The sequence below is a fragment of the Nannobrachium achirus genome, assembly GCF_963921795.1.
Source record: "Nannobrachium achirus genome assembly, chromosome: 2".
In the NCBI taxonomy this organism is placed as follows: domain Eukaryota; kingdom Metazoa; phylum Chordata; class Actinopteri; order Myctophiformes; family Myctophidae; genus Nannobrachium; species Nannobrachium achirus.
In genome coordinates, this window is record NC_137811.1 from 62,448,020 (window position 1) to 62,466,635 (window position 18,616).

General features: G+C 43.0%; 1 protein-coding gene across 1 annotated transcript in view; it reads left to right on the forward strand.

The window, feature by feature from the left end:
• The first annotated feature begins 8,797 nt into the window (after positions 1-8,797).
• Positions 8,798-18,616, forward strand: part of chd4b (chromodomain helicase DNA binding protein 4b) — a 42,640-nt gene continuing 32,821 nt past the window's right edge. Inside the window, exons 1-8 of the mRNA XM_080750483.1 lie at positions 8,798-9,025; positions 9,459-9,705; positions 10,276-10,403; positions 15,105-15,356; positions 16,504-16,619; positions 16,813-16,912; positions 17,674-17,878; positions 18,455-18,576. Coding sequence (XP_080606609.1) covers positions 9,636-9,705; positions 10,276-10,403; positions 15,105-15,356; positions 16,504-16,619; positions 16,813-16,912; positions 17,674-17,878; positions 18,455-18,576 — 993 coding nt within the window. The 5' untranslated portion in view covers positions 8,798-9,025; positions 9,459-9,635. The remainder of the gene's footprint in view (positions 9,026-9,458; positions 9,706-10,275; positions 10,404-15,104; positions 15,357-16,503; positions 16,620-16,812; positions 16,913-17,673; positions 17,879-18,454; positions 18,577-18,616) is intronic.

An 18,616-nucleotide genomic window follows, 5' to 3' on the forward strand; every position in this document is an offset into this window, starting at 1 on the left:
CCAAGGGTGTGTTGCGCTGTCTGTCCGTATGTCTGAACGCTCTAGAGTCGTTGGTCTATAGTTCTGGACCAGAGGTTGGGGATGATCCCCGCATATCTCCTAGGTCCTAGGAGAAAGATAGGAGGAGAAGGCAGAGATTAATGATGAAGTCATTGTTGAAAAAAAAGTTGATCACGCACACATCCCAACAGGCTTATTTCATTCATGCTATCTGTACTGTCAGCACAGTTAACACACATAAGACATAGTAAACACAAAAACACCCATAAATGGACAATATTATAAACCGTCATTTTAGTAACAGAACTGACCTGTAGTTTATCCTTAGAGGGAAATAATGTATTATTCATGACTTCAATTCATGTTCAAGAAATCCCAAACATTTCCCAAAGCCACAAATAACAAAGCCTCTTACCCGTCCTGTGTCCTGTGATATCCAATTGCTGTGGTCTTCAAAATGATGCAGTTCAGACCGTAATTTAATCCAAATTCTCAGTGAACTGTGTCAATGTTGTTTGTCAATTTCCTCTTTTGTGCCAACTGCAAAAGCATGCTTAGAAGAGGGTCTTATAAACTCACGGCAAAGGTTATCCTTTAAAGACCCGAAAATTAACCATCCACATCCACATATCCAAAAAGTATATTATCTTTTCTTCTCTCCTAAATTACTTTTGGTTAAAACGCTCAAAACTGCTCCAAAGTAGAACTAATGTTCATTACGCTGGGGAAAGCATCATGCCTCTTTGTTAGTGGCCGCTTGGTATCCTTTCCCAACAAAACGGATGTGTCCAGTTCGTAAAAGAGAGAAAGAAGCACTGAGAACAGTGAGTTGGGTGTAATGGGTTATAAAGGAGGTAGAGAGTGAGGGGGGGGGGGGGGGGGGGGGGTAGAGAGAGCGAACAGGAGTGATGTGAGGATGATGATGGAGGGAGCGGAAGGGAGGGGACGGTGGACATTGTGAAGGCTAATAGTTACACTGCACTACACTGACACTGAGAAATGGCATGCTCCTCATTAGGCGTGTTTAGCACAACACACACAACATGTGATCCGGGCCGGAGATCCAGAGATGGTGTCAGGCAGGCACAATTCTGTTGAATTGTTATGCAGTGCAACAACTCAGTTTGTCTGTGTGTGTGTTTGTTTGTGCGTGCGTGTGTGCGTGCATGCACATGCATGTAGTATGTACGTGTGTCTGTGTGTATGGATGTGTATGCTATCATGATGTGTGTGAAAGCAAGTGTGTGTATTTGCATATCTATATTAGTATCTTTATTCGTGTGTACTGCATTTATGGGTTAATGTATAATGTGCTTGTGTGAATGTGTTACAGTGCATTTCTTATTGTTCGTTAATATCTTGTGCAACTCTTTGGCCCTACAATAAATCAATTATGCTCAATATATACTATTATACACATACTGTATATATAAATATATGCATACATAACTGTGTGTGTGTGTGTGTGTGTGTGTGTGTGTGTGTGTGTGTGTGTGTGTGTGTGTGTGTGTGTGTGTGTGTGTGTGTGTGTGTGTGTGTGTGTGTGTGTGTGTGTGTGTGTGTGTGTGTGTGTGTGTGTGTGTGTATATATTACATGCTGCACCCAATTCACACATATACCGGTAGCCTAATTGTGACACCCGGCCATAATTGTGACACAGCGCATTTCCACCTATAAGTGTATGTGCATGTGAGAAAGAACCTTACCTCATGTTTAATTTTCCCAAACTTTGTTGCTCATTTTACGAGTTCCCCCTCCCCCTCTCTCTTTCCCCAGCATTTGCCCTCTCGTTCTCCCTTTCTCCCACTCCCTATATTGTCTTAGAAGAAGGGGTGACATTTAGACAAGCAGGAGAAAACACACCACTGACAAATATTGGAACGGAGGCAAATAAATCAGCAGATAGGAGAGACTGAGGGAAGAAGGAGAGAGAGAGGGAGAGAGAGAGAGAGAGAGAGAGAGAGAGAGAGAAAGAGAGTGGATGGGTGTAGAAAGGGACACGGGTGTTAAACTGGGGTTAGGGAGGAGCGTTTAAGGGGCAACAGGGGCAATGTCAGAGATGCGCTTTTGAGAAAAATATTAGTCTTTTTCTTATGAAAATGGACTTGAGAATGAAAGATGAATAGAAGATTGTTTATTTGTCCCCAAGGAGGAAATTATTTTCCATATATACATACCACAAACACATAAGACATAGGTCTACAGAATTAGAAAATACACCTGATATACTTAATTACAAGGGTCACACAACCTGAGGCACTGTCATAGATTGACACTACACAAAGAGTGAATTATTTTGTAACTTTGAGAGGATGGATGTTATGTTACTCATGTAAAGCGCATGTATGTCAGAGCAAAACCCTTGTTAAAATGGGCTCATCTGCACATTGGTAGTAGTAGTGTACAGGTATGTGCAGAAGAGCAAGGCTGTAGGTAGATTCTACGTGCAACCAGAAGGAAACTAATAATGACAATCAAGTTTTGGTTTCTTGTTATGGATGACAGGTCATCTTAGAGAGACAGGAAAGGGCAAAGATAGAGGAGAGCCATACACAAGACGGGGTCAGATTGAACTCGCATTCAGGACAGGAGATTATGGTCTATTTTCTTTGCAGCGAATACATTTACCTAAATGAAAATATTAACTGAACTGAACTGTCTGCAATTTTTGACCCTCGCTCTTGGTCTGTTTCTATTTCTGAAGCCCTTGGTGATACAACATTTCAGAGCTAGTCTCCGTAAAGCCCGTATCAGAGTCGGGTCCGCGGTGGACGGCTATCCACCGCGGTGTAGTGCCGTGTAGTCTTTTTGAGCGTTAACGTTGTAGTTTTAAGACTCAAAAAGACTACACGGCACTACACCGCGGTGGATAGCCGTCCACCGCGGACCCGACTCTGATACGGGCTTAAGACTTCCAAGAATATACTTATGAGGAAAGCATGTCATACTCCTTATATCTCCACGAGAAAGGCCATACTGAGCATGCCATCTAAAAGTGGTCTAATAGTGGTATAGATTTGAAAGTGTTTTAGTCGTCTAAACTTAGAATAGACGACTAATAGATGTCTAATAGTCGTCTAAATATAGACGGTCTACATTTAGATGACTATTAGACATCTATTAGTCTTCTAGTCTAAGTTTAGACGACTAAAAAACTTTCAGATCTATACCACTATTAGACCACTTTTAGATGGCATGCTCAGTGGGACAGTTCTTCAAACTATCTTCAAACTTTAATAAGAGTTTTGCAGAACACAATGAGTCCCCCCCAGGCCCCATAAGGTCAAGCGACATTGTTTTCACCCCTGATTGGAACGATTTCACTCCACTTTTAATAGCTCATCTGTTGAATCAGATGAGTCAGAGTGGGGTCGACCACAAACATTTACACTTGTAGCTGTCCAGATCCTGGGTGCTGGGTGCTGGATGGCAGCCTGCCTGTCTGCACCTGAACTCTCTGACACCCAGTTCACTACGAACAAATGAATAAATAAACTCACTGGGTACTCCCTTACACGCGTACACATGTGTTCGTGCGCACGCACACACACACGCACGCACGCATGCACGCACGCACGCACATGTACGCACATGCACTTGCCTCTTTACACCTCAGTTTTTCTTCATTGTCCCCCCTCTCTTTCTCTTTTTTCCACTCTTCTCCATGTTGTACTCCCCCTTTGTGTCCTCCGTCTTCTCCCGGTGACGTCTTCCGCTGTCTCCCACGGCAACGCCATGGTGATGAGCTGGCCACTGTCACGTCCGGCGCCTCCGTTATGTTCATCCCTTCGTCCCTTCACCCCTCTCTCGTAAATAACTTCACCTTTTTTTTTTACTCCCTTCTATCTGCCCCCCCTCCCCTTCTTTGGTGACCGTTTTATCATGCCAAGATGGCCCTCAAACCCGATTGACTGTAGCCAGGTTACAGAGGCTGATGGGATGCTCGTTAAAGCATTAACCACTTAAGCTCTATTTTATGCTTTGTCGTATGACGGTGTCTGATCTGCAAGCCTGTAGATCTATACTATCCTTGCCATTTGGGAAGATATTTGAAAACTCTTGCCTACAAATGTTGAAAATGTTTGCCTATTAGTCCCCAAAGATAGCAACTTCAGGTTGAAAGTGGTTACGATTGCATCTCAGTACTCCCGATTAGGGAGTCTTACTGGTGGTTATAGGGTAGGGCTGACCTGAGTTCCCCCTTTTAGTAAATAAAAGGGTGGAGGAGTCATACACCAACCTTTGCACTCTCTCTCTCTCTTCATTTAGGAGGCGCAGAAAGGTGACAGAGACACGTGGATGAAGGGTGAAGGAAGGTACCTACAGGATGGGGTTCAAGGCCACGCACAACCCAGGGCAGTGTGTGTGTGTGTGTGTGTGTGTGTGTGTGTGTGTGTGTGTGTGTGTGTGTGTGTGTGTGTGTGTGTGTGTGTGTGTGTGTGTGAGTGAGAGGGCCACAGGGTACAGTGAGCGTCATATCGGCATGCAACAGCGTGTAGATTTTAACAGACTGTGGGAGACATTCTGTCGCGAGGTGGGGTGACTGCGAGCCCATCTCACTCAGTCTACAAAACGCTCCGCGATGGGCCGCATAGCGTTGACCTCCTTCTGAAATGGTTGCCTTTGGTAACTACGAGCTCCATGGACTCTGCTCTCCCCAAGGTTATTATGGGATAGAGATCTGACCCCCCCACCCCAACCTACCCTCTTCTTCTTCCCCCTCCTCCGCCCCCCAACCCCTCCCCCCAAATCACATCCCCATGTCCCCACCCTCTTTTATCACTCCCCTCGCTTCACTCCGGTTGGGGACATGCATGCACGTATACGTTGTCCACCTGGAGTGAGAATGAAACACTCATATCTTTGGCTGAGACACATGACTGCCGTGCATATGAAGAAAAAATAAAAAGGCCTGCTCACTCGCTCTCTCTCTCGCTCGCGCGCAGCACAGGCATCTCCTGCCAACAAAGGGGCTGTGTGCACTGCTGTGCATGAATGCGTGAGGAGCAAGTGAGTGCACGCGCGTATGTGTGCGTGCGTGTGTGTGTGTGCGTGCGTGCGTGTGCATGAGTATTATGGGATGGAGGCAGTGTTGTCAGGCAGGGAAGTGTGGTGGTGGGGGGGTGGCAGCAGAGGGGGCGAGGAGCAGCGTGCACGCATGGGGAGGGGGGGTGGGGGGGGGGGGGGTGTGCGCGCGGAGGGGAAGGGACGAGCCGTGAATATTATAGAATATATGAGGGCGGTGAAGTGGTGGGGGGTGGGGGGAGATTTCAGTGCACGTGAGGTGGAAAGATTGTTGTGAATATAGGATAGAGAGTGTGAGAGAGTGCTAGAGAGAGTGTGCATGTGAGTTGTGACGACAGTGCACGTGAGTGTGTATGCATGTGTGCGTGCATACATGCATGTGTGTGAGTGTGGGCCATCCAAGCGTCAGTAACAGACAATAGCCAGACATAGGCCTTTGTTGCCATCCGATCTGCATGTACAGTGGAGAACATTATGGAGCTTCCATTTCACCACACTGTAAAATCGTCAGCGATCATTTGACTCTTTGAGTGTAAAATGGACACTCAGAGTTAAATGAACACTGAGGATTTTATCGTGAAGAAAGCAGTGGAATGGAGATGGCCTCTTCGGGCCTACATTTGGACTCTTCCTATACAGTTTAGTTTTGACGTCATTGTTTTTGTATACTAGTCCCTTTGTTTTATTTTGTATTACCTGTGCAAAGCAATTTTTCAATTCAATTCAATTCAGGCTTTATTTCAGACCCAAGAAGATCCATATCACTCATTCCTTTTCAATTTCACATACAGTATTTATACACACATATTTACCAGTATGTTGTTTTCCACGGTTCTACTTGAAAATAAAAAATAAACATGGATAAGATCCTTTATTGCATAAAAACTGTCAGATGTATCAGTGATGCACACCTAATAACAAATTGATGATTCTTTTGCTTAAATTACATATTACCATTTTGTTGGTCCTTAAATGCTGCTTATAAGCACTAACAGAGCAATCAATATCGTTGACCTGCAGAGGGAGTAGAGCACAGCGCTACTGGTCTGAGTATCAGCTGGACACATTTACTATAGCAGGCCATGCTGCCCAACACAGCCATTCCTTCCAGGTTTATCTTTGCTTCCTTGTGTCAGCTCAGCTTTCCTCCCTGTCTGTATACATGTACAGTATGTATGTATACATTAGGGCATTCACCAAATATTCGAATATTCGAATATCAAAGTCACTATTCGACGGTGTTCACCGAAGTCGAATATTCGCTTATTTTTTTTATTGTTTTCTCTTAAAAAATAAATATATAGTTTATAAAGCTTGGCTAGATAGGAAGTCATAAGATTGAGATGTCAATGCCCCTGGTGGATGAATTAGTTAAATCTCTATACCAGGGGTTCTCAAACCTTTTTAGGCCGCGACCCCCAAAATAAACATATTTGAACTGGGGACCCCTGCACCCTGACAAGCACTTGGAATTGTAGGTATTACATTTAATGTGACTCGGTTCCACAGATAAATATTGTGAAAATAGCAGATCTACATCCTAGATCGGCTATTTTCACAATGTTCGCCTCTTGCTGACAGTTTGGCCAGTTTGGCCAGTCCTGTAGAATATTCGACTATTCGAATACTTTGAGGTCGAATAATTCGAATACTAAAAATCACTATTTGTGAATGCCCTAGTATACATGTACATTACGTATGTATGTATGTATGTATGTATGTATGTATGTATCATACATACATACATACATACATACATAATGTATGTATGTATATGTACTGTATATAATTCCGTGTGTACGCATTTTCTATTACCGTGCTGCTGGGTTTCATTTTGTTTCTATACTCTTTATCTGTACTTAGGAGCACACAGGGAAGAAGCTGTTGATGTGTATAACATGAAAGAAACAATCCAATAGATTGTCATTCTTTATAATCCTTTCTGAAAGAACATGTGGTGCATTTTAAGTTGACACAGTTATCCCATCCATATAGTCATGAAACTATATGGATTAATTAAGTATTGTTACAAAAATACATAGTTGTCAGTCTAAGTCACTTGAAGCTAAGCTCTTGGAGATTAAGCTTTGTGTGTGTGTGTGTGTGTGTGTGTGTGTGTGTGTGTGTGTGTGTGTGTGTGTGTGTGTGTGTGTGTGTGTGTGTGTGTGTGTGTGTGTGTGTGTGTGTGAGGAGAGGAGAAGAAGAGGAGGAGAGCATGGTGCTGGTACCATTCCCATCATATTATCGCCCACGCCCAAGTCAGATTTAGTGTGAGAAAGCAAAGTGTGATTCTGAGAGAGGGGGGAGCAACAAGCATAACTCTCACAGAATATTATCCTCATATAAGGCATGACTGGAGGCACACTGTATTATGAATTATTTGATTTTTAGATTCGATTTTTGTTAGATTATTCAACAAGGGGATTTCCAGTGAGGCCTTTTGGAACAACATAAGATATCAAACATTATCTAGGTGCAGTATATATATGTAATATAACACTTAGAAACCTGGTGGGCTACAACATTCTTAAAATCAACTCTCAGGACTGGTAGGAGTGGGCAGGATGGACTAGGTTCAAGATTCAAGGCTGCGTTTTATTGTTATATATTGTGTATACAGTAGGTATACCTATTTTTGTTCGGCTTCCTTCAGACAATGCAATAGCATAGGTAATAATAAGATAAAGATAGATTCCAGATTCCAGACTTCTTTGTCAAATGCGATATTATGTTCAAAATCCAACAATGACACTTTGTTGAACAATAATATGCTCTTCTGACAGTAGGCCTGGCCCAAATACAAGCAATGAATACAGAGAATAGGAATCACAAGCAGCATCCAGGCATCCATGAATGACAGGTAGTCACTAGTCAGTTGTGTACACCAATTACAGGTTCAGTGGGGCCAGCTGAACCCAGAGACACAGTAGTCTATACCGCTTTAGTTTTTTCAACCTGTGGGTCAGGACCCCAAAATTGGGTTTGCGAGATGTACACACTTGACTTGTGGAAGAACACATTCAACAGAGGCTTATTGCACTATTTAACATATGGGTATCCCACATCATTTGGGTCAGTCCCGCTGTCCCACTGTGATACCACACCACCACCAGTTGAGAAGTGGTGTAAACTACAGTGTGTTGTTGACTACCTGTGTGCGCACTAGTTCCAGTAACTGTAGTAAAAGTGCAGACTGTCATGTGCGTGTGATCTTGGATGTTCCTCTGGGTGCTGCCGCGCACATGCCAGGTGGACGCTGAGTGAATATTATGGGCTGTCACCAGTGGACTAGTTTCCCTGGAGACCATGTGACTGGTATTTTTTTTTCTTTCTTTCTTGTCTTTTTAGGAGTTGTATATTATGGGATGTATGCCGGGCTGGAGTATTATGGTCTGTCGGGGAGGGTGTGCGTGTGGTGGTGGTGGTGGTGGGGGGGGGGTCACCATGACAACGAGGTTGCTAAGGGGCTGGGACTAGTGGAAAGGGGAAGGAGTGTATGTGTGCGTGCAGTGAGTCGTGCACGTCTGGTTGAAGTGTGCGCGTGGGACTGAGTGCGTGTGACTGTGTGCGTGCACTCGTGCGTGTGTGTGTGGAGGAGGGGGTGGGGGCAGCCAGGCTGAATATTATGGTCTGTCCGTTGCGAGGTAACTATGCAGAGTTCCGTGCGTGTGGGAGGGGGGGATTATTATGGGATGTCTGCCCCCTTTGTGTGTTTGTGCGAGGATGTTAGCTAAGCTCTGCCTCTGAGGCTGGGGGAGAGAGAGGGAAGGGGGACGGAGCAACGTGTTTGGGTCATTGACGGCTCGTTTTTTTTTTTTAATCTCGCAGATTATTGCTTCAATTCAGTTCAGCCTATGGAACATAATCTCTGTAAATAATAGTAGCAACAGCTGCACAGAACAGGTAACACCACAGTTGTAGCCTATTCTTGCAGAGAGGGGAGAGAGAGGGTGAGACCTCGACCCCGGGACTGCACAGTGCACACTAGTCAACACCACAGTAAGTTTCAATACTTTTGAGTTTTCCCTATTGTTATATTGTGAGTGGCCTGTCAGGATGATAGATATGGGTGTCCACTGACACACTTTCCTTCATTCAACAAATGAAACCAATAAAGCATTTTTATGTCATTATTAATTTAATGTAGATCAGTGGTTCTCAAAGAAGTGGATTCCAGGGACCCTCTGGGTTCCTTTAGGAGGGTCTAAATTGACCCTTACGTTGAAGTATGTAACTCTGACAGTGTACAAAATGGAACCAAATGGACCCTAATCATTTGGTTACATTTTGTACACTGTCAGCGTTAAGAGGATACCTTGAAATTGAAAGGTTTAATTGAGAAACACTGATGTAATCCAGTTAACCAACTTGTTTGAACAGGCAGGTGTCCAATTAGAATGAGGATTAATTTTAATATTCTCTTCTCTTACAGCCCCCCCCTCACACACACACACACCCCTCCCTCTTCCTGTGGACACCCCCGGTCTGTTCTCCACCGACCAGCACGTCATTCTCCCTCCTCCCTTGCCGAGCGAGCAAGGTTTAAGAGAGAGAGAGAGGGGATTAATTCGCTTCGCCGGGAATATAAGAATCAAAGAACTGAAGAGAAATGTCGGCCAGCGAGGATGAGGAGAGTCGTCTCGACTTCGGGCCGACAGGCGAGCGCTCACTTCTCCACGGTAAGGATGAGATTCTCTCAATGATAATACTATGAAAAAAGGTTACACATCTCTTGACTTAAGCTCGCCTAGGCTAATGCTAGCCGTCGGCCATGATAGATTAGTTAGCTAACTTGGTGTGTTTACAGTAGTTTTTTTCAGTCATTCCAGCGGGATAAGCCCGCGGTGCTTGGTTGGTTGTTTGGGAACCGTGCGAAGTGTCAAACTTCAACAACAAACGTGAACGTTGTAAAGGTTTTAAGTTTGATAAACACGCCGCTGGCTGTTGTGTCATTCACGGTGTTGTCGTCGTATGTGTGAGTGTGTGCGTGCATGCACCTCGCGCGCACACAGTGCACGCACGCACGGGGGTGCGTGTGTGCGTGCATGTGTGCGCGCGTGGTGGCGGATCAGCGCGCGAGCTACGCGCGCACGACCATTTTGCTTTGCTGAGTTGTGCGGGTGCACGCGCGGCAGATTGTATGGTGGTGGTGGTGCACCGTGTCCGCGTGGGGGAGTGTTACTGTTAGGGAATATACTGTATATAATATATATATTTTTTGACAGCAGTGTAATGTGTATCACTGACAGATGATGATGAGGCAGAGGATGCTGCTGCTGTGGCCCTGGAGCTGCCCAAGTCCAAGAAGAAGAAGAAGGCAAAGAAGAGCAACCGGGAGAGCAGGAGCAGCAAGCGACAGAGACCCGTCATCAGAGAGGTAGCTGTCAGTTTGTGACTGACTGACAACTAGTGATGGCTTTTTCCTGTTTGGTCATCATGGCTCCTCCTAGATGGGTATCAGTAGACTAAGGGTCTTCAACGGGGGGTCCGGGGCCCCTAGGGGGTCCTCAGAGTTACTACAGGGGGTCCTCCAAATCTTTGAGTGATAGAAACTTTTTTTCTCCATAAGCAAGTTCTCAGAATATGGACGTTAGGGTTCAAATGGACCATTTAGTGGACTAAGTGCAGACTAAGTGCAGAGTGAAAGGTCAAGTTTAAGTATTGACCGTTCAAGTGGTTTAAATAAATATCTGAGAACACAAATTGACATGAATCCAAAATACACTGATGATTGTGCTGTCTGAAACAATGAAACTATATGGAATCTATGGAAAGGTTGCAGGGGTCCCTGCTTCATCTCTCTCAACTAAGGGGTCCTTGGCCTGAAAACGTTGAAGACCCCTGCAGTAGACAATTTCTACTAGCTCAGAATGTGGGAGTTTGGCCATGCATGCACCCTCCCAGATCTTTAACCACACCGAAACCCATAAACATACCTATCTCTAACTAATGCCAAAACACCAACAACGTTAACAATCTCTAACGTAGCCCTGGAGACCCAAAACAGTTTTTACATGGTTTGATGCTCCTATAGACTAGAGCCAGCCTATGTTCAGATTTCCCAGGAAGTGCCGTTAGCTGTTCAAGATCCAATTCTGAGGCGATGGTCTTATATAAAGAAATACATTATGCATGTTGTTTTGAGATGTGCTTTGTCCAATTTCCATATAAAATATCTTACTTTAAATGTGACTGACATCCACAGCGAGAATATTCCTGTGTGAGTGTCCCGTTCCTGCACAATTATGCCAGCTATGACTGTAGTGCCCAAGTCCAATACTTCGAGCACAGATGCCGATAGTGTTAGAAATATGTGCTCAATAAACTGATGTCCATAACGATGTTGTAGAGTTGAATAAATTATAATTATTATCTGTTACTTCAGACACCTGTACTTCAGTATACAAATACATACATATATAAACTTAACACAGAATGGCAATAATACAGACCAGCTCTAGAGACATGGTTGGAAAACAGTTTGCCTTTGCCATCAGTTATATAGATAGGCAATCAGGCCTTGACCATGCCCTGCTGTGAGTGACATCATCAATTCACATGACAGTCAGAATGGCTCTTACAATGACGTTTACTTTCTGAGGTAAACGTTATTGCGCAACTGCACAGTTTGTCAGGAGCGCTTCCATTCAGAATTGGATTTTAGACAGCAGAATTCAGTGGAACGGCAATTCATGGAAGAATATACCTTCATTCCAGGACCCCAAATGTGTTCCAAACACCTGGGGGTATCCCTAACAATGCCTAAACACAACCATTCTAACGTTATGCCTGAACGTAGGTCAGGTCTTTCTGCTTGTGCTGGCCATCGTGGGTTATGATACTGCAAGTACAGGAGCCACTACCTCGTCATTTTCAGTGCAGCGCTACACCTGGTCTTGTGTCTCTTCCACTTGCCACTGAAGTTGGGTTATATTCCAGTTGTTTAAAGCTGTTGTGAGTTGTTGACAAATGTGGGACGTCTCTAGAAACTCTTCTCATTAGATTTTAGGTTTGATAATTCATTGACCATGTAAGCCAGCGGATGGCAGGAGTGGTGTGGCTTATAGGGTGTGCCAATTGTAGTCCTAGAGTGGCCATATTTTGGGTCAAACAGGCAAACACAAGTGTTCTGATTGGAGTAGATCATTAGTTCTATCATGCCAATCAAACAATTGAAATGCCTGTGTTTGACCCAAAATATGGCAGGTCTAGGACTACAAGATGGCTGTGTACAACGTACATGGTGAAACACAACTAGTTGTAGGTTGCATTTGCATTTAAACATGACAGCAACATGACAGTTATGTGAATCATTTAAAAAACAATCATTCACATGAAACCCCTTCAATTTGATATAATATTATTCCACTATCTTTTGCTAGATTGGTATTATTTTTTTCATCCATCGTATCATTTCTATCATATCATCTTTTATGTGTCATTGTAGCTACAGTACATATGCAGCTGCTGTATTGTTTTCACGCTGGATGATTCATTTCATTCGTGTCATATCACTTTGTTCCATCATGGTTGTATCGGGAAATGGGAGAGAGAGCTATCAGTGTACTAATGCTTGTCAATAGGCAAGAGGAAAATCATGGCCTAAAAGGGCTAAACGAGTGTGGGTGAAAGACTGGCCATAGCAGCAAAAGAGGTCAAGGACTTAAACAATGAGGGTGCTGTCAGCTAGCAAGAAAACCTGAATCATTTGTAAATAATGTATTAATAAACAGCAATGAATAAAAAGAAAGCGGCGTCTTAGTAATTAGCTAAAGTTTTGGTGACTAGACGGGCACCGGCATACACAGGAACGATGCAAGTTGGAAATGCATGCCCCATCCAGCTAGGCAATGTTTTATTTATGCACATATTTGGAGATTGTATCTATCTGTGTTCCTTTTGTGTCCATGTATGGAGTTCTCTGTATATGGCAGGGCCGGCAACCTTTCTGACATGAAGTGGCATGTTTTTGAGCTTTGCTAATCGCTCCCACATCTGACATTGTGTGTATGTATGAGCATGGACTGTCTGTATGAGCATGCAACTTCATGTATGGAGATAGGTAACTAACATCACGGACAGAACGGCCCATACAAGGAGATATGCACAAATGCATAAATAAGTACATACAGAGATTCCTTGCATTTATTAGTCTGGTTGCCCCTGCAGGGCAACCAGACTATAGTACTTGTCCGACTTTATTCCATCCATCCATCTTACACTTTTTTTTGCTGTGCTACTACTCCTCCCACAGTTTTGGTGGCACGCACTTGGGCCATATGTCAAATAGACTGGCTTCATCGATACCTTGCATTTTGCTAAGAGATAGTACGTTATACAGTATATATAGTTTAATTTATATATAAATATATTCATGAATCAATTTTCTCCATTGACTTTAACTCTCCTACTGCCAGATTATTTATTTATTTATTGGGTCTGGTGCCATCAAAAAGAGGCTTACCTTTGCGACGTTATAGTAGATAGACAGACATTTTTTTTTTTTTTTTTTTTTGATTGTGCAATAGTACACTTTGTGTTTACAGTACACGGCCGCGCGACCCCTCATCAGCTTACAGTCATCAGACGAACGAACCGAACGAGCGCCGTATTGGCATCGAGGTTCTGTAAAAAATGGGGCGAACGTTAACGTTCAAAGCGTGGGGAGAGTTAATAACAATTTTAACTTTTCCCAAATATGGAGATGACTGACATCAAAGACCACATGAGACTGACACAGTATGTCCATACATGCGCATTCCAAGATATGGGCTTTATATTGATGACATCAGCAATCTCCATATATGGGCATGAAAGAGACAAGGACTGACAAGAGATCTCCATATATGGCCATTCATTTATTAGTGAATTTAATTTCCCAATTGACTTGAATGGGGAAAATAAAAAATGTAAGATTCTAGAATAATTAAGATTCTAGTTGTATGTTGTTGAGTTAAAGTCAACCGCTTGAAGTGATATCCACACTCAATAGCCATTTAGTTTGACATCATTACCTGGTATGTCATACCAGCATTTTGAATGGCTGTTGCATGAAACTAGTTTCACAGAGTTGAGATGTTTGCAGAGGGTTAGTTTCAAGCATTTCCATTTGTATGAAAGTTCACTGTGCAACGCTAACCTAACAAACCCAGACTAGCTACCTTGTGAAATACAGACACAAATGTCAGTGCGTTCAGTACATTAAATATAATAATAACATCCTAATTTAGGAGTGGTTAGTTAATACTCAATTTTTTTTTACTGGTCAAATGAATCATGATAAAACTGCCCATACAGTATGTCCTCTACATCCTTTGGAAACTGAAACACTGGCAACGAATGGCCAACAGAATCAAAATCTGAGAAGTAAACAAAATGAATAACAATCCTGATTATTTCGCTCAACATTGGGATCAACCTAACCTGGTTTAACCTGGATGATTTAGTGCATTCAATTACTTTATTTTACTTTTGTAATCTAATATCTAGATGTTTTACAGCTTTGTAAATTAAATACATTGTTTCACTGTTTGGTAATAAGCCAGTGTTCTATAATTATTGGCAGTGCAAATAATGCCATAGTAATGATTAGTTTGTTAATAAGCAATTATTCAGCCCTAATGTGACAATGTCAACTATCAAAACATTGAACAATGTATAGGGCTGGGTACGGTATGGATTTGTAGTTATCGTGGTAATAAGTCACTGTTTCCGACGGTATGGTGGTATCTCCCCCAAAAAGTTGTTTTGAATCATTTTAATACATTAATCGCGGTATAATCGCGGTAATATGAATTCGGCACTGTCTGGCGGTATTGCGGCTATTGCTCCCAGCCCTAACAATGTACCAGGTGCAGACACAGCCAAAGTCACACCTACAGTATGTGGGTTCAGATTTGATTTGTGTGTCCGTGTCACATATCACCCCGTTTTTCCTCTCTCTCCCCTCTTCTACCTTTTCTTTGTGACGTGAAATGATCCAGCATTGCCACATTTCCCCTGTGGGATTAATAAAGGTTCTATCTTATCTTAACCGCCTTAAAAGCAACCTTTACTCTTTTGTGCTCCTGTCTTGCAGGAGTTGCCAGTTAGTTCCCCAGAGCCCCTGCTAGGAGTGGAGGGAGTAGAGAGGGATGCAGAGGAGGGAGGGGCGCGGTCGGAGAGTGAAGGAAGCGATTACGCCCCCGGGAGGAAAAAGAAGAAGCGTTCCAGCTCCGCCAAAGACAAGAAGAAGGGAGGGGGGGCAGCAGAAAAAGGAACCGTGTCAAGCTCAAAGAGCAAACGTAAAGATCCTGAGCCCGAGGAAGATGAGGATGATGACGACAGTCAGGTAAGACTGAAGAATAACCTAGCTCTGATGGAGCAGAGTAAACTCTTTCTTTTGGAAACGGAACTCTGTGTTCTGTAAGACAGTGGTTCTCAAAGTGCGCTCTGGGAACACCCAGGGGATCTTGAGGGGGTCCCAGTGGTTTCCCAACAAGGGAAACAAACAATAAAGATAAAGAAACAGTTTAATCTTTAATTTCACTATTATTTAAATGTCTAGAAGTTAGCCCAGTGGGAGAATGTTTAAGAATGGCCATTCAGGTCATACTAGGTTTCTCTCTATCCACTGGTATCCCCCTCCTACAGCATGTACCTTTGTAGAATATAATGATATATTTAATCTAATACTTTATCTACAATAAAATTCCTCTCTTATTACATCCCCTGTTACATCATCGTTTCAAATGGGGATCAGTGGCCTAATACATAATTGTGGGTCCTTGATTAATGTTTGAGAACCACTGCTTTAAGATCATGGACCACTGTGTGATTTTCATGGCTTAAGCTTTGCGTTGAGTTGAATAAACTATAACACTTTATAGTGGCTTAATTGTAGTGTATTGCCCTTTGTTTTGTAGTAGCAGTTTGAAAAAATGTTATGCAACTGTCTGTAGTTCCTGAAAAAGTCCCAAATACATGTATATCATAATTATGTTTAGATATTAAGTTGGTTAGCAAGCATAGCAAGCAAGTATACACTGTAAATATTAGTATATTTACAGTATATTGTGTTTTCAATATCCTCGTATGTACATGTTTTATTTTATGTAGTCACTTGCAGTATATATTATTTATGTTCCTTTCAATTATATTATGGATATTTCTTTTTGATGGGTCCAAATGTGGGTTAAGACGTAAAAAGACCAATGCAACATTGAATGCATTGACTGATGTAGGAATTGAGTGATAAACGTCTTAAGCCTCGATCAGAGTCTGCGGTGAAGAGCTATCCACCGCAAATTTGAGGTGGAAAGCCTTCACCGCGAGGAATGACGTAACGTTGTAGTTTCATGACTCAAAAAGACTACACCGCGGTGGATAGCCTTCCACCGCGGAGCCGACTCTGATCGAGGCTTTAAGCTTTAAAAGTGAAACTCCAGCTAATGTCCACAACATGGCTTCCCCCTCTCCTGCACCCCACCCACCCTCAGCCTAAAAGCTCCACTCAGCTGTTTGAAGCGTGGGGGATGAAGGACATCGACCACGTCTTCACCCAGGAGGACTACAGCTCTCTCACCAACTACAAGGCCTTCAGCCAGTTTGTCAGGTACGGACATGTTCCACTCACGTTGAGGTGTTGCCGCTCCTCCTAGCAGGTTATGTTTGATATTAGCGTGTTTATTTCTTCTCAAATATCATCAACTGTTAAATCATTGAGTTTCTCCCTAGACGTCGACCATATTCTTGGCACATACAAATACAAAAGCCCTCTTATCGTCTTCCCCTTGCTATGCTTGTAGACCACTCATTGCAGCTAAAAACCCCAAGATCGCTGTGTCGAAGATGATGACCTTGATGATGGCCAAGTGGAGGGAATTCAGCACCAACAACCCACTCAAGGTATTATTAAACCTGTAGAATCACCGTTGAGTAGGTATGGTTGTGAGGTCTACAGGAGGCTACTCTAATCTTAGGCTTAATTTTGTCCCAAAAGATGACATATTTTAGATTGACTCTTTTTTTCCCCCCAGTTGGTGGGTTGTGCGACGAAGATATATGTCTTATATATAAATATAATATAAATTAGCCTTTATAAAGTAATAGATGCAAGAAGTGCAAAAAGAATGTTATTTAAGAAAGGCTAAACGGTAAGGACATGGTTAACAAAATAATATAGCACAGTGTACACTCTGTATTACAATGCTAATTGATGAACAGGATGTGATTTCTTTTCCCCTTCCAAAATGGATATGCAGTATTCAATTACTGTGTTTTGCAGTGATGGTTGTATTGTCGTTACAGATCTTGTTTTGTTTCACCCATGTACAATAAAGTACTACTGTGCTAATTATCACACTGTGGAACATTGTAAAACAGTAGCTCTGCTCCACATTTTCATCCTTCACAGAAGGAATGTTGTGTCTCTCTCTGATTCTGTGGGTCTCTGACTGTCTGTCTCCTACTCTCTCTCTTTGTATTGCACCTGTCTCCCTGACTGTCTCTCACTCTTTCTGTGTCTCTGATACTCTTTGCATGTCTCTAAGTGTGTGTGTCTCAGACTCTGTATCTCTGACTCTGTGTGTTTCTGATTGTCTCTGACTCTCTGCATGTCTCTGACTCTCTGCATGTCTCTGACTCTGTGTGTCTCCCTCCCTCTGTAGGGTTGTGCCACTGCCAACGCAGCCTTGGCAGCAGCCAACGTGGCTGCGACTGTAGAAAATATGGTGGGGGCAGGGGCAGAAGGAGGGTCAGAAGCTGGAGGTGAAGCAGCCACCACCTCACCACCTACACCACCTCCTGCTGCTCCCCCAGCCCCGGCACCTCCCGCACCTCCACTCCGCAAGGCCAAAACCAAAGAGGGCAAAGGTAAATGTTTGCACGTTGGATGTCAGGAATAGATGAATTTATTACACAATACACAATATGACTATTCAGATAGTACTATTCTATATGTCCATATCACTTTCAGAAGATCTCATGACATGAGCCACTTTTGTATTAAAATGTTTTATATACATTACATTTTTCCCTTTCTGAAATTGGATTTCCCATCCTCGAAAGATGGGAAAGCAGGGTGAAGGTAGCATACATACCATGAGAACACAGTTGGCACAATGTAAAACAAACAAATGTTAGTTAGGATCCATCCTTAACACAGATACTAGTAAAGAGTCCGTAGTAGGAATGGCCGTTGCTAACCGCTCCTACATCTGTACAACTTTTGTATGTTCTGTATGTATGTACTATATGTATGTACTGTATGTATGTACTATATGTATGTACTGTATGTATGTCCCACACTTGGCTTATTGGCCAAGCTTTGTGGGATGCTTAATGAAATGGACTCATAAAAAGCACCGCTCACTTCACACTGGGTGTTCTTTTTGTAATGTGGGAATGAATGTTGGTATGAACTCCTGTCTTCTGGCTGTGTTCACTCAGGTCCCAATGCTCGCAGAAAGTCCAAGCCCACTCCTAAAGCACCACCAAAACCCAAAGCCAAGAAGGTGGCTCCGCTCAAGATTAAACTGGGAGGCTTCAACAGCAAGAGGAAGCGTTCTTCTGTGAGAATCTTAATTATTTCCTTCTTATTAATTTTGTTTC